The 15,481-nt window shown below is 34.3% G+C and overlaps 1 protein-coding gene across 3 annotated transcripts in view; it reads left to right on the top strand.

The window, feature by feature from the left end:
* The window catches only part of LOC128555598 (multiple epidermal growth factor-like domains protein 10), a 28,795-nt gene extending 15,654 nt beyond the window's left edge, over positions 1-13,141 (top strand). For 2 of the 3 annotated variants that reach the window (XM_053538377.1, XM_053538376.1), the window contains 4 exons: positions 796-933; positions 1,222-1,368; positions 2,578-2,672; positions 2,994-13,141. In XM_053538377.1, the coding sequence (XP_053394352.1) occupies positions 796-933; positions 1,222-1,368; positions 2,578-2,657 (365 nt within the window). In that variant the 3' untranslated portion in view covers positions 2,658-2,672; positions 2,994-13,141. Of the gene's footprint in view, positions 1-766; positions 934-1,221; positions 1,369-2,577; positions 2,673-2,993 lie in introns of those variants that run through there. The other variant, XM_053538378.1, reaches the window with a different exon arrangement.
* Positions 13,142-15,481: the final 2,340 nt, after the last annotated feature.

The following is a 15,481-nucleotide window of genomic DNA, read 5'->3' as shown; positions in this document are numbered from 1 at the left end:
TTTTTTTCAAATGGTGGCACTTGGGCCTTATAAGGAGCCGCTAGAACTAAAAATAGAATACATTTAAAGGAGTTCTTCTCATGAACCGCTCGATGGATCTTCATCGAACTTGGCCTGTAGTATTTTTATATTGTTCTCACCCAAGTTTGTTGAAATGTGGGCACTTGGTCCCATTTAGGGGCCCCTAGAGCTAAAAAATAAATCCAATTAAACGTTTGCTTCTCATGAACCGTTCAATGGATATTCATCAAACTTAGCATCAGTATAAGGTCCGCTCACAACTTTTTTCAAAATGAGACATTTGGCTCCTTTTAGGGATAATTAGAACTAAAAATAGAAATGTAATTAAACAACTTCTTCACATGAACCGTTTGATGGATTTTCATCAAACTCGGTCTGTAGCGTGATTATAAGGTTCTTTCTCAAGTGCATTCGAATAGGGGCACTTGGCCTCTTTGAGGGGCCGCCGCTAAAGCATGAAATAGAAATACTTATTAAAGTCTTTTTAGATATTTTTTAATTATATTCTTATATTATTTGTTTTAATTAATACTTTGTCACATGCAAGATCTGATTAGGTCAAATTCGGCCTCAGATGAACGACTTAGGCCAACTTGGGCCTCTTGTTTTCAAAAACACTTATGTCTTTTTTGAAACCAGATAACAGTGAAATATATTTCTTTATATTTAATTTTCCATTCATAATGCAGACAATATGTAAACGACAATTATAGAGCCTTGTATGCTATATTGTATTTTCACAAAGACTTCATTAATGATATAACATGGAATCAGTATGCCAGGTGGGTTATTATGGTGAAGAATGTGATATGCTTTGCAACTGCGCCGACAAGCTCTCGTGCAATAGAACTGACGGTACCTGTCAAACGCCTGTTTGTGACATTGGATGGTCTGGGCCAGCTTGCAACTTGGGTAAGCAAATATTATTACCTCACTCTTGTGCTTGCAATTTTAAATGAAACAAGGTAAATATTTTACAAGAAAATATTCTATCTGTTGTTTAAGCCGTCGCAAAGGTGTATATAGACTTTTGTGTGTGATGTTCAATTTAATGTTATTTCAGCAATAATTTAGTAAGTGAATGACCATTGCTATGAAGAAATGATCTTTGTGCATTTTGTTGTTTTCTTGTAGAAACAACAACAAAAAACAGCTTTAAATTGAATTTAGTAAGGTTCAGATGTTTCCATCTTATTTCAGCCTGTCCTGTAGGGTTTTATGGTCAAGATTGTAAAAATAAATGCGGCGAGTGTGCGGATCTAACACACTGTCACTCTAAAACTGGTATATGTCAGAAGGGTTGTAAATATGGTTTCGTCGAGCCGTTCTGCAAGTATCATAGTGAAAGTACGTATTTGTATGTTCTGCATAAAAACATGAAAATTTTACTTTAAAAACTACTTTTTTTTAGTTTGTTTTTATAAATATCCGATCGTTTGTAAAAACGCAGCTTAAAGTGTATATTGTCTAAAGCGGCCGCGTATCTTTTACCAGCCACAGGTCAGTACCGACTTGTAAATACTCGTAGTTGGGGTAAAGATCATTTAACGACTGATTAAAGCTGTACATTTTAATTGGAAGATGAAAGATTCCACAGATTTTCGAATAGAATAGATACTGATGTTCTTGTTGTAACACGCTTGACCGTCAATCCAGAGGCACGGGCTTTGAATCCCGGTCCAGACACTTGTCAGTTCTGAGATGCTCTTGAGTGTCTCGCACCTAGCTAAGAGTCTTGTTCTGGTTCTTCCTAGGAAAGAGTCTTCGCGTGCATCGGTGCTATACACCGGACACGTGAAAGAACCAGACTGTCTATTCGCAAAGAGCTAGACTAAGTTAGCCGGACAGGCCTGTATCTAAAAAGGATTTCTCTCTCTCTCTCTCTCTGTTCTCGTGGCTTTATCCCACTATGTCCCTCTGGTCAGAGCACTCCGTCCTTGTACTAGCAGAGAATGAATTTCGCGACCTGTGTGGCTGCGATCGCGCCATGTAAAACGCCTTTGAAAGTGTTTATCATGAAAAGGGCGCTATATTTAACAAATAATCAAGGCCTTCGAGTGGTTTATCGTCTGATTTACCACGGTTGAGAGTTCAGATGCGTAGGAATTAAACCACGAGTGCGTTCGCCCGTGTGGTTAAATACTGAAGCATCTGAACGATGAAACGTTGTAAATAAGACGATATATCACAAGAAAGCCTTGATTGTTTTCATTCTGACATGCTCCTTGAAATATTTAAGAACATATTATTCTGGACTTCATTTACCAGAGGAGTTATGTATTTATTATGTATATATATATCTGTGCCGGTGATTGTATATATATAATCAGTTATAATCAAAGAGACCCACCTATCGGTTCCTAGCACATTAGGGTAGTTTCACAGGGGTTACCCCTTTAACCCCTCTGAACCATTGGAGAAATTGTTAAAACAAATAGCTGGATGCAAAAGACCCACTTTTCCACTTCGTGGCCCGACAATCGACTTCAGACCCAGCTGTTAACCTTCCGATTTAAATAAGACCATATCATTAACCAAGTAAACTCTATTTTGCAGCAAAAAGCGGAAGTGGAAGTGGACATCCTCGTAATATGCTTGCATTCCTCAGCTGTACTCTGATACTGTTGACAATATAGCGTCGTTTGTTTTAGGTTTGTATAATTTTAGTTAGATATAAGAGTTATCAATTAGCATACAGTACAGTTTTTCGTGATCCCTTAAAAATATTTTCTGCAAGTTACAGACAACTTCCAGTTATTAAAAGGAGATAGAGTACAACTGAATACAGACACATTTTTGTCTGATACCAGTTGCCTTGCCCCTCTGTCGACCTCAGGATATCTTAATAGTAGTAAGAGGAGTGGTGGTCTATTGAATTTTAGCCTGTTGTTTTTGTTTTTAATTTAAGAAATTATCTGAAGGTTATTTGAAATATTAGTATTTATTTGTCATATTTTTTTTCATTTTTACAGGAGTTCGTCTACGAGCAGCATTACACATTGCACGGACAGAATTTTCATGGAATATCTTTCTCTCTCTGTCTCTCTCTCCTCTGTCTCTCAATCATGTATATTGATACTTTGTCCTTTTTTAAAAGAAAAATGTTGTTTTTATTAGTAGTTTCGATTGTGCATGGCATACTTAAGCGACCTGTTTAAAGTGTACTGATTTTGCATTAGCCCAAGAACTTTATAGAAATGTCTGTTTGTTACTTCTATGTTATATTAGTGATTTTACCTGTATTTATGTAGATTTGTGTGCAGCCGGTTCCAAGTACCCGTATTTCCATGTGGAGTACTGCACTACTGTTTAATACATAGTTACACATTTCAAGTTTCATGTGTAGTATAAAATTTGCTGCATATTCATCTGCTCATGTTAAAATATATAAGTTATCAATAGAAATTTAGAATCATTTGTGAAACTGACATTATGATAAACATAAAATGCCTCATTGACTAAGAGTTTACCTGGCAAAAGTTTAGGCTTAGAGTAGTCATTCTTAAGTCATGGGTGACAATGAAAGAATGCTGCCTATGTAAAGAAATGAAAATCTCTTGTATTTTCCCAAAGTATGTCCATATAAGAACTATCGTTAACTTAAATTCAATACAGGGTCCCGTTTCACGAAACTTACTTATGACGAAGTTTGAACTTACGTTTTAACTTATGCGTAAACTGGTCAAAAACCTGTTTCACGAAACGTGTCATATCTAGGTTAAAAGAGAAAACTCCTCACTTCAGGTGAAGTTTGACCATAACGTAAGAATAATCGGCTATGCTGCAATTGCATAATGAGGCGTATAATTATACGTGTAGAATTTCTCTAGATATCAACACAGTAAATACCTCAGACATACGACTAAATTATGCGTAAATTGTTATTTAAGACGCTGAGATGCTTTTCAGAATAAATAATAAAATGCTTTTATGTACCTATATAAATTCTGTAAAAATCAGCTTGTATTTCACAATTAACTATGTACAGGCAGAAAAAAATCCGTATTGTATCTTTTAAATTCCGCATTGTACCTTCCGTATTGTATGTTGCCGGACTACTTTCATTAATATGCATGACCTGACACAGTTATATAAATAGTGCACATAAAAACTTCACTTAGTTCCATTTTAATATCGATAAACAATGAAGACTTCGTTCAATAACAAAACAGCAAACAAAAAGGTAGATAGTCATTATAACAGTAGCTAGATTCGGGATGCTGTATTCGGCTTTCGTGGATTTTGCAAAGTCGGATCGCACTCGGCGCTAGCGCGCCTTGTGACATCCGATCTGGCAAAACTCCACTCGAGCCGAATACAGCATCCCAAATCGGCCTACTGTTATAATAACCCTAATACATGTACCCTTGCAAGCATGAAATCACAACCTCTCTACTAGAAATAATCCCTTTGACAGGATAAACGATGATGAACATTAATCAAGAATGTCAATAACATTTATATCATTGTGCAATGCCTAGAGTACTAATTGGAATTTCATCCAGACGTTACAAGTTAATTACATCAAGTCATTTTCAAAAATTAGCAATCTTATCATGTTGTGAAAATTAATTGAATACATCAAATACAGGTTATATGTATTTCACATCTTATGTAAATCTGAAAATCAAAATTATACTTATCTGAACATTATTTTCCCCGTTGATCCCGAATTCAAGATCGATATCCGGATGAGGATATGAAATTTTGACAGAGGTCATTACGTACAAGCGTTTTAAATAAGGTACGGAGAACAGGGTTGACAGTTATTAAGTGTTGATAAACTGAAAATTAAGCTCTAGCTGGAGAGAGCGGTAGGGTCAGTGCTATAGCAGAATAGAAATTATCTACGGAGTAATGCGAAGCATTGTCGCAATCGAGTGAATGAGATTTAATTTCAATAATTAAATTCTTGATTTCGATGTGTATTATATTATAATATAAAACACTTTTAAAGACACGTGTTAAATAACTAACATAATTGTATCAATTTAAGTTTTTCAACTATCTATTGCGCCACGTATTTGAATTAAATGTATTGTCAGTTAACAAATGTTACAAATATGCTAGGTAATTTGAACTTTACTCTGGTGAACACTATTACAGCTTATGTTGCCCTTTTCTAACATATGAAGTAAGGAAAATATTTTAATATATTCTTCAACTCAACATACATCTCTTTTCTTCACAGTGAACGGGTTTTAATGGCTTCTTTCTATTCATAGACAAAACCATTAATATTTATATATCCTAAATTTAAAGGGTGAAATTATTAAAATCATTTCTTGAACTTTTAAATTTTGAAAGATATTTCAAATAGCTAACAAAATACTATAAAAACTTATTTATTTGTGGAATTATAAAACAAATCAGCCCTTAATAGCTACAAAACATATAAAATGTAAATCTGACTATAATTACTAAAATCATTCAGGATAACTTAATCCACATAATTTTTAGAGCAATATCTTTCTGTCAAAAATAATATGAAACGTAAGTATTATATTCCCATGAAAAGAGATGTAGTTACAATGTCTTATTTTTTATATTTTTTATTATTATTATTATTTTTAAATTGCTAGACCTATAGAAATGCTATTACAGATTTAGTGGATGTAACAGTAGGACATAATTATTATTTATATGATGAAGATTTACTATGAAGCTGATAAAAAATATGGGGCCCGTTCAACGAAGCCTTCTTATGACAAAGTTCAAACATCATTTGTTATAACTTGATTCACTTTAACTATTCGGACTGATCAAGAATTAGGTAGGTACATAATGACAGAACATAAAAACGGTAGAAGTTACATCCTATGAAATAAATGTGTTTGGAAGTCCATACATAGTATAGAACTTAGAATGAAAGCTGAGAATATTTGTGAAAAAGGTCCCTGCACTTCGAAACAAAAATCGCGTTCTTTTTGACCACCTGAGTGCGATAATGAAATAAAACCTCATATGTTTTTTTCATACATTAGTATTACATCATATTTCTATCTTAATAAGCTCCTTTGACATGTATAATCACTGAACATTCAAAGGTATAGGTTTCTGTGCTAAGTATTATCCTACCGCTCATAGCCACTGTTTAGGATAAACGAGTTACTTTAAAATGACGCTCGTAAAATGGGGCTCATTTGTAGAGTAAGAAAACTACTTTATACTGATACTTAGCCCTTACCCTGCTATAATCCCATGATGAACTTTTTTCAATCTTTCAATTTGAACAATACCATTGACTATTTAGTGGGGTATTTGCAAAAATGATACTAACTGAATGGCGAAGAGTGCAGATCAGTGCAGATCTTGATCAGACTGCACGGATGAGCAGGCTGATCAAGATTTACACTGGCCGCAAAGGTAGAATAAATTGTGTTCAGTATACTACAATGAAAAAGTTTTTCTTTATAACTTGTTTATATCTGTTTTGTAGCTTTATTGAATGAATTGCAACAATGTAGCATTATTTTGTTTTGCATTTTAGTAGTTTTCAAATATTTCAGTATGTTTCATAATTAGTCTTTTTTATCATTTTTACGTGCAGGCACTGAATGCCTTATGCATGATAAGCTATGTTAAATTGATTGGTACAGTGTACCTAAAGTCACTCATAACTTATAATGATGATTTCGATTTAGTTTAGACCGTATATAGTAATATCAAAAAGTGGAAGAATTTTGTTGAAACACTAAAAAGTATTAATATTAATTTTCTGAAAATGAAATAAAAAAGTGAAAGTTAGAAATTATTGATGCTGATAATTTTTAACAGTTAAAACACAAGGAAAAATAATGAGCTTTTATAAAATACTATCTAACAATCTTGCTGCACGCTTATCCAATTTTGCTACATGGAGACTTTAATGTGTAACATGATTCTTACAAACTTGAAAAGAATAAACTTTTGTGATCTAGATTAACATAGGGAATGCTATACAGTATACTAGATACATCGTTCTTTGCAAACCAGTATTGCATTTAATTACCTTGTTATGTTAGTCACACTATATATATTGTACATAAACTTCTTGCTGTGTAATCTTACGCATGTCCGAGTTGTTATAATTGAAATGATATCGTAAATGTTTAATGTGTGTAATGCAAATGATTATAATGATGATATATTGTTGGTAGTGAAAATAAATCATATTATTCTATATTTATTCTATTTATCCAATCGTGAACGTTTATTTGCAACACGTGATTGTACAATATATATCTTTATTCTATATCTATTTTATCTATCCAGTCGCGAACGTTCATTTGCTACACGTGACCGTACAATATATTACGGTATCTGGATGCACGTCCGTACATAAATCCTACATTTTCTGTATTTGGACGCACGCGCGTACAAAAAATCCTGTATTTTCTGTATTTGGACGGTTCAACAGTCCCTTGTTAAACATACGATAAAGCCCGAAACGCGCGAAAATGTTTCGAATGTAAATCGGATGAAGTAGGCGCTCTATGTATAGAGCTTGATTATGCGTCTTGAAATCTGGATCACATTTGAGTTTTTTTTTGTTTACAATACACAAAAAGCACAATTTAAGTGATAACTCTGCTAACTGATTTAGATATTAAAACGTTCGTTAATAATCAAAAACTTAAAAATACAGTAAAAAAGATCATCAGATGTTGGAATATTTGAAAAGTCGCTAAAAGAAGCCGTTCCGGGCGAAACCTAGAAACTGGAAGATATCAGCCCTGATTGTCTGAATTTTTTATTTAAGGTTAAGAAACAAAATGGAGAAGATTATGAATGGCAGCGGAAGGGCGGTCAGCATCCAGAACATGTCTGCTCTCTAATTCAGTTTTCATTGGTTCTTCACCAAACTTGCTGACAATGTCTGCGGGCATAACATCTCGGCCAATTTCGATAACCAGTCAAACTGTACCAGGCACTCTTTGATTATAGTCCTTGAATTACTCGAAAAACGGGGAATTTAGCTTTTTCCGCTCTCTGTAGTCGAACAGTTTTCATCCGATCTTCACCAAACTTGCTGACAATGTTTGTGGGCATAATATCTTAGCCAAGTATTATTACCACCCAAATCGCCAAATGGCTGTTGTAGGGAGGTCGCACCATATACTTTTTTTAATAATGATACGCAGCAAAAACAACATTCAATGAATGACGTATATTACGTATGAAGTGAAATAAATATAGAATAAGGTCTAACATTGTTCTGTATAATATATATTTGCACTCATACCAAGCTGGGGAAAACTAGAAAAGGCAGGAATACAATATTCAGTGAAACATTTTATTATAGTAAGATAAAATAGATATAGAATAAAAAGGCTATTTAACATTGTACTGTACAATACGAGATATATTTGGACTCGTACCTAGCTGAGAAAACCATATTAAACTCGCCTAGCGGCTCGCCCAATATGGTTTTCTCAGCTGGGTACTCGTCCAAATATATCTCCGTATTGTACAGAGCAATGTTAAATAACCTAATAGTATTGGACGTACGTGCGTACAAAAAAACCCTGTATTTTTTCCGTATTTGGACGGTTCAACAGTCCCGTGTTAAACATACGATAAAGTCCGAAACGCGTTAAAATGTTCCGAATGTAAATCGGATGAAGTAGGCGCTCTATGTACAGAGTTTGATTATGCGTCTTGAAATCATTTATTGCGTGGGATATAGAATTAGAATTAAAAGACTATTTTAACATTGTACTGTACAATATGAGATATATTTGGACTCGTCCAAGCTGAAAAAAAAAACATTTTGGACTCGCCGTCTAAATATATCTCGTATTGTACAGTACAATGTTTAAAAACCTAATATTACATCAGTGTTGCGTTGCTGTTGATTTACCGTAGATAGTTTGCTATACAATAAATTTGTTTGTTTCATCATGTAAATGATTTTTTATAATGTATGAGTCATTATCCTATTCTTCACAAAAATATTAGGACTTTTGCAATATTAGAAACTGACAATTTTATAGTCTTATTCGATTTAATACAATTACAGAGCCATATTTGAAATATATTTGCTTACGAAAGCATATAACGTATCAAATCGTTTTGTGATAAGATCCGGGAAAAGAGAGCAATTCACAGAAACGTCCCTAATTGACCGGCATATATCAAAAGAATTGATCAAATACACTGTACCTAGACACGACCTACTTTGAAATTGCCAACATAACTGGAATGTGTAATAGTGTGCTAAATTTATAGTGGACGCACTTTTACCCCGATGGTTGACCTTTGTATTATAATACAAAATGAGGCACAACCTATTATTGAAAAGGAGTGTACGTTAAACACTTCATATCTTTGCATTCATAAATTTAAACACACGGCTAACCTAAGCACACCATATTTCTACAATGAAATAATCGATATGAATAATCAGTCTAAGGTCAACCATCGCGGTCAAGTTGCGACTACTATACCCACCTACAAGTTAAGTGTTGTTATATATAACGAATTAATATTATTCATTTATATGTATATACATATATAACTATAGATAGGAGCATCACCTTGTGATTGTCAGTGATCCATTATATTTGCGGGACTGATTTGTGTTCTACGGCGTGACTCTGTCTCTTTATCGAGACAGTTTAAAGGATAATCGCTTATCGCATTTATGGAACGCCTTTTAAGCAATATAGCTGGCATTCTATATGATATAAAGAGAAATGCTTGTGACCAAAATTCCTCATTCATTATATTTTTAATATAATTTATTCAAACGTTCAGCAATAATCAATATTAATACCTAGTGGTGCATAAGGGAATTATTTTAAATTGCTCTTTAATTTCCTGGATTAAGTCTTGTGTTGTTTTGCTCTATATGTCAATGAAGTCCAGGCGAAGGAATGAATCACATTTGTGACCGCTCTAGTAAAGTATTTCAATAGTCAAGGAAAGTGACCGGTTGAGCTAAACCTTATGTTATACATGAAAGGGAAATATAGTTATTCTTGCTAAAAACAATAACTTTCAGAATTAAGAAATACATATTTCATTGATCTATTTCTAAAACATATAGAATGGAGCAATATTTCCTACATTAAAGCATAATGTTATGATAAAAAAACAAGCACACTATTTACCCATAAGTAACTTTTTAGGCTGAGTGGTCACACATAATTCCATAACAATTTCTGGTCTTTGTAACTCCTGGCCGCAGGAAATCTTTCGACTTTCGGAAAATCACTTACATGCTAACATGCTAAATTGTCCTTGTAAACGTAGAACTGAAGTCATCTGATTATATAAACTATAATGACTCCGAGGAATACTACACAGGAGTACTCAACAATTTAAACTGGAACACATAGAAGAAATACTAGGTCAGATTTAGGACAAGTATCAATTTTCTCCGTCAGTAATCTAAAGAATTTTGGTTTAAAGCAGTGGAGTCTCCCGCTTATTACGGGCGTTCAAAACAATCCCATTTCTCACAGCAGAAAGATCTAGTGTCTGACCTTAAACACAGTTACGTTGACATCAGGTAACATTTTACGCCGTAGATGAGCAATGAAATAGTGCTTTCCTATTTCATCCTAAATGTTTACATAAAAGAAATCAAACAAAGTAGATAATTTTTTAACAATAACTTTTTAATTGAATTACTTCCTTTTTATGTTACTATAAATAGCTTATTTTGTAACTTTTTTATGATTGATCGTAGGGAAAAAATAAGACCACTTTCCTGTGGTACAACATGGATGGTACCTCCAATTTTTAAGTGTATTTTCACATATATCTACCTGATAAAGATTTTTTTGTGGACTAAGAATTTTTTTTATGTTGACTTATATTATTTTTAATTTCTTCCCTTTGTTCTGCTTGTCCTTTTGGCTTCAGCAGTTAAGTTCTTTAAATTTTGCTCCTGTCCTCCTCTGATAGAATCATTTAGGCGTATATTGACCCGCTTGGCGGAGCTTTCGTTTTCTTTTTTTTGTGTGCATACGACTATAGCATACTTGGGGTGGGGTGGGGGGGGGGAGGCATTTGTCACCAACAGCTCTTGTTTTATTATGTCTCCCCCTCCCCTCCCCCCTCTGGGGGAGACATATTGTTTTTGCCCTGTCCGTCCGTACGTCACACTTCATTTCCGATGAATAACTGGAGAACCATTTGACATAGAACCTTCAAACTTCATAGGGTGGCAGAACTTACGGAGTAGACGACCACTATTGTTTTTGGGGTCACTCCGTCAAAGGACAAGGTCACAGGAGCCTGAACATGGAAAACAATTTCCGATCAATAACTTGAGAACCACTTGACCTAGAATATTGAAACTTCATAGAATGATTGGTCATGCAGAGTAGATGACCCCTATCGATTTTTGGGTCACTGCATTAAAGGTCAATGTCACAGGGGCCCAAACAAGGAAAACCATTCCGGTCAGTAACTTGAGAACCACTTGACCCAGAATGTTGAAATTTCATAGGATAATTGATCATGCGGGGTAGATGACCCCTATTGATTTGGGGGTCACTCTTTTAAAGGTCAAGGTCACACGGGCCTGAACATTAAAAACCATTTCCGATCAATAACTTAAGAACCACTTGACCCAGAATGTTGAAACTTCATAGGATGATTGGACATGCAGAGTAGATGAACCCTGTAGATTTTGGGGTCACTCAGCTAAAGTTCAAGGTCACAGGGGTCTGAACATGGAAAACCATTTCCGGACAGTATCTTGAGAACCACTTGACCAAGAATGTTGAAACTTCATAGGATGATTGGTCATGCAGAGTAGATGATCCCTATTGATTTTAGGATCACTGCATTGAAGGTCAAGGACACAGGGGCCCGAATAAGGAAAAACCTTTCTGGTCAGTAACTTGAGGACCACTTGACCCAGAATGTTGAAACTTCATAGGATGATTGATCATGCAGAGTAGATGATTTTTATTGATTTTGGGATCACTTAATCAAAGGTCAAGGTCACAGGGGCCTGAAAATGAAAAACCATATCTGATCAATGACTTGAGAACCACTTGATCCAGAATATTGAAACTTCATAGGATGATTGGACATGTAGAGTAGATGACCCATATTGATTTTGGGGTCACTTAGTTAAACAAGATCAAGGTCACAGGAGTCTGAACATGGAAAACAGTTCCCGGTCAGTAACTTGAGAACCACCTGACCCAGAATGTTAAAACTTCATAGGATGATTGGACATGCAGAGGAGATGACCCCTATCTATTTTAGGGTCATTCTATTTAAGGTCAAGGTCACAGGGGCTGAACATGGAAAACCATTTACGGTCAGTAACTTGAGAACCATTTGATCCAGAATGTTGAAACTTCATAGGATGATTGGACATGCAGACTAGATTACCCTTATTGATTTTGGGGTCACTTGATCGAAGGTCAAGGTCACATGGGCATGAACATGGAAAACAAATTCCAATTTAGTAACTTGAGAACCACTTGACCCAGAATGATGAAACTTCATAGGATGATTGGTCATGCAGAGGAGATGACACTTATTGATTTTGGGATCGCTCCGTTAAAGGTCAAGGTCGCAGCAGATAGAAAATTGAAATCCATTTCCGGTTTATAACTTCAGAACCATTTGATCTAGAACCTTCAAACTTCATTGGGAGATAGGAATAACAGAGTCGGTGACCTCTATTGTTTTTGGGGTTCACTCCGTCAAAGGTCAAGGTCACAGGGGGCTGAACATAGAAAACACTTTCTAATCAATAACTTGAGAACCACTTGACCCAGAATGTTGAAACTTAATAGGATAATTGGACATGCAGAGTAGATGACTCAAAATGATTTTGGGGTCACTTGATCAAAGGTCAAGGTCACAGCATCCCGAATATGGAAAACCGTATCCAATTCATAACTTGAGAACCACTAGGCCCAAAATGTTGAAACTTAGTGGATGATTGGACATGCCAAACAGGTGATCCCTATTGCAGCCAACCATCAGTGTCTCTTTGACTTTCGCTCTTGTCCCCTATTGACTTCTTGCATATACGACTATGCAGTGGGGGAGACATGCGCTTTTTTACAAAAGCATCTTCTAGTTTATGTTAGACTTTGTGTTATATCTATTATGTTCATAAGTATTTGTTTTGGTATTTTTTAAATAAATAGATTGAAATATGTGTTGGAATTGTCAGCGATTGTTGTATTTTTTCAAAATGGTATTAAGTTGCATTTGTTCGTATGTACAAACAATATTCCAAAGTGCATTTTTTTTTAAATTAAATTTCTTTTTCTTTTCTCTCATTTGTTCGTACGTACGAACAAATCCAGGCTGTTCGTAGGTACGAACAAATGATTATGAGAAATGAAAAAGAATTTTAAAATGCAATTTGGAAATTTGTTCGTACGTACGAACAAATCTGGACTGTCCAAACAAAATGTCAGAACTGAAAATTAATCTTTTGCATACAGACCCTGGATTTGTTCGTACGTACGAACAAAATTCAAAATGCTTTTTTTTTAAAGTTAGTTCTTTTTCAGTTCTCTCGAACAAATGCAGGCTGCTCATTACGAACAAATGATTGTGAATGAAAAAGAAGTTTTAAAGCAGTTTGGAATTTTGTTCGTACGTACGAACAAATCCGGACTGTTGGAACAGAATATCAGAATTGAAAATTAATATGGAATATGGATTATTGTTTGTACAAATGGAACAACCAGAATTTGTTCGTACGTACGAACAAAATTCCAAATTGCATTTTTTCAAGAATAAATTCTTTTTCAGTTCTCTCATTTGTTCGTACGTACGAACAAATCCAGGCTGTTCGTACGTATGAACAAATGATTATGAGAAATGAAAAAGAATTTTTAAATGCAATTTGGAAATTTGTTCGTACGTACGAACAAATCTGGACTGTTCAAACAAATTGTCAAAACTGAAAATTAATACTTTGCATACAGACCCTGGATTTGTTCGTACGTAAGAACAAAATTCCAAATTGCATTTTTTCAAGAATAAATTCTTTTTCAGTTCTTTCATTTGTTCGTACGTACGAACAAATCCAGGCTGTTCGTACGTATGAACAAATGATTATGAGAAATGAAAAAGAATTTTTAAATGCAATTTGGAAATTTGTTCGTATGTGCGAATCCGGACTGTTCAAACAAAATGTCAAAACTGAAAATTAATATTTTGCATACAGACCCTGGATTTGTTCGTACGTACGAACAAAATTCCAAATTGCTTTTTATTATTAAAAAGTAACTTTTTTCAGCTCTCTCATTTGTTCGTACGTGCGAACAAATGCAGCCTGCTCATTACGAACAAATGATTGTGAGAAATGAAAAAGAATTTTAAAGGCAGTTCGAACAGATTATCAGAATTGAAAAATAATATTGAATATGGATTATTGTTGTACATAGGAAAAACCAGGATTTGTTCGTACGTACGAACAAAATTCCAAATTGCTTTTTTTTTTAAGAATAAATTCTTTTTCAGTTCACTCATTTGTTCGTACGTACGAACAAATCCAGGCTGTTCGTACGTACGAACAAATGATGGTGAGAAATGAAAAAAAAAATTTAAAGCTATTTTGGAATTTTGTTCGTACGTACGAACAAATCTGAGCTGTTTGAACAGAATGTCAGAACTGAAAATTAATACGGAATATAGATTATTGTTCGTACGTACGAACAGCCAGGATTTGTTTGTACGTACGAACAAAATTCCAAATTGCATTTAAAAATGTGAGAAATGAACAAGAATTTGTAAAGTTTATTTGGAATTTTCTTCGTACGTACGAACAAAATTTGATTTTCTGTTGTTTTGGTCTGCGATTTCTTCGATTTTTGCTGTGATTTTCACCGGTAAAAACTCCATATAGCGGCAAAAAAGAGGGACAGACCGGAAGATCCTCTTTTATTCCAGAAGCAGATATATACATTCTATCACATACATACTCTCTTACTAGTAGGCAAAACATATAAAATATCTTATAATGTGTATTCAGTGACAAGTCCGTATGGCTCCGTTGGACAGATTAAACTGAAATGTTTCTATTAAATGCTTCAAACTATACTGATAGAATACGAATTGGTTTGCTTTTTCTCGTGTTAAACTCAAATCAACTAAGCAAACGCACTTATTTTCATTTACAATTGTTCTCTAAAGGAATATGTAAACCGTATTTTCTGTAGTTTTAAAGCCGTGCACTGTTACACAAAGCAATATATAATTTCATTTCACATGCTGAAATAATTTTGTCATGCTATTTGTTCATTAACATAATTACAATCAAGTCATGGACTTAAAAGGATATATTTTCAGGAAAAAAGACAACAAAACAATAAAAAAGCTCAGCCACAAATTATTTCGTTAATAGTAGGTCCAAAGTTTATACATGTATATGCTCTCTGTTATATCTATTTATTTACTCAATAATCTATTGATTTGCAAAAAGACGATGTGACACTCTAAATTTAAACGACATTTCATGTTTAAAGGGATTTCTTTTGAAAAT

Source organism: Mercenaria mercenaria, chromosome 3, assembly GCF_021730395.1.
Source record: "Mercenaria mercenaria strain notata chromosome 3, MADL_Memer_1, whole genome shotgun sequence".
Taxonomy (NCBI): domain Eukaryota; kingdom Metazoa; phylum Mollusca; class Bivalvia; order Venerida; family Veneridae; genus Mercenaria; species Mercenaria mercenaria.
The sequence above is the reverse complement of the archived record's forward strand: the minus strand, read 5'-3'. Positions and strand labels throughout refer to the sequence as shown.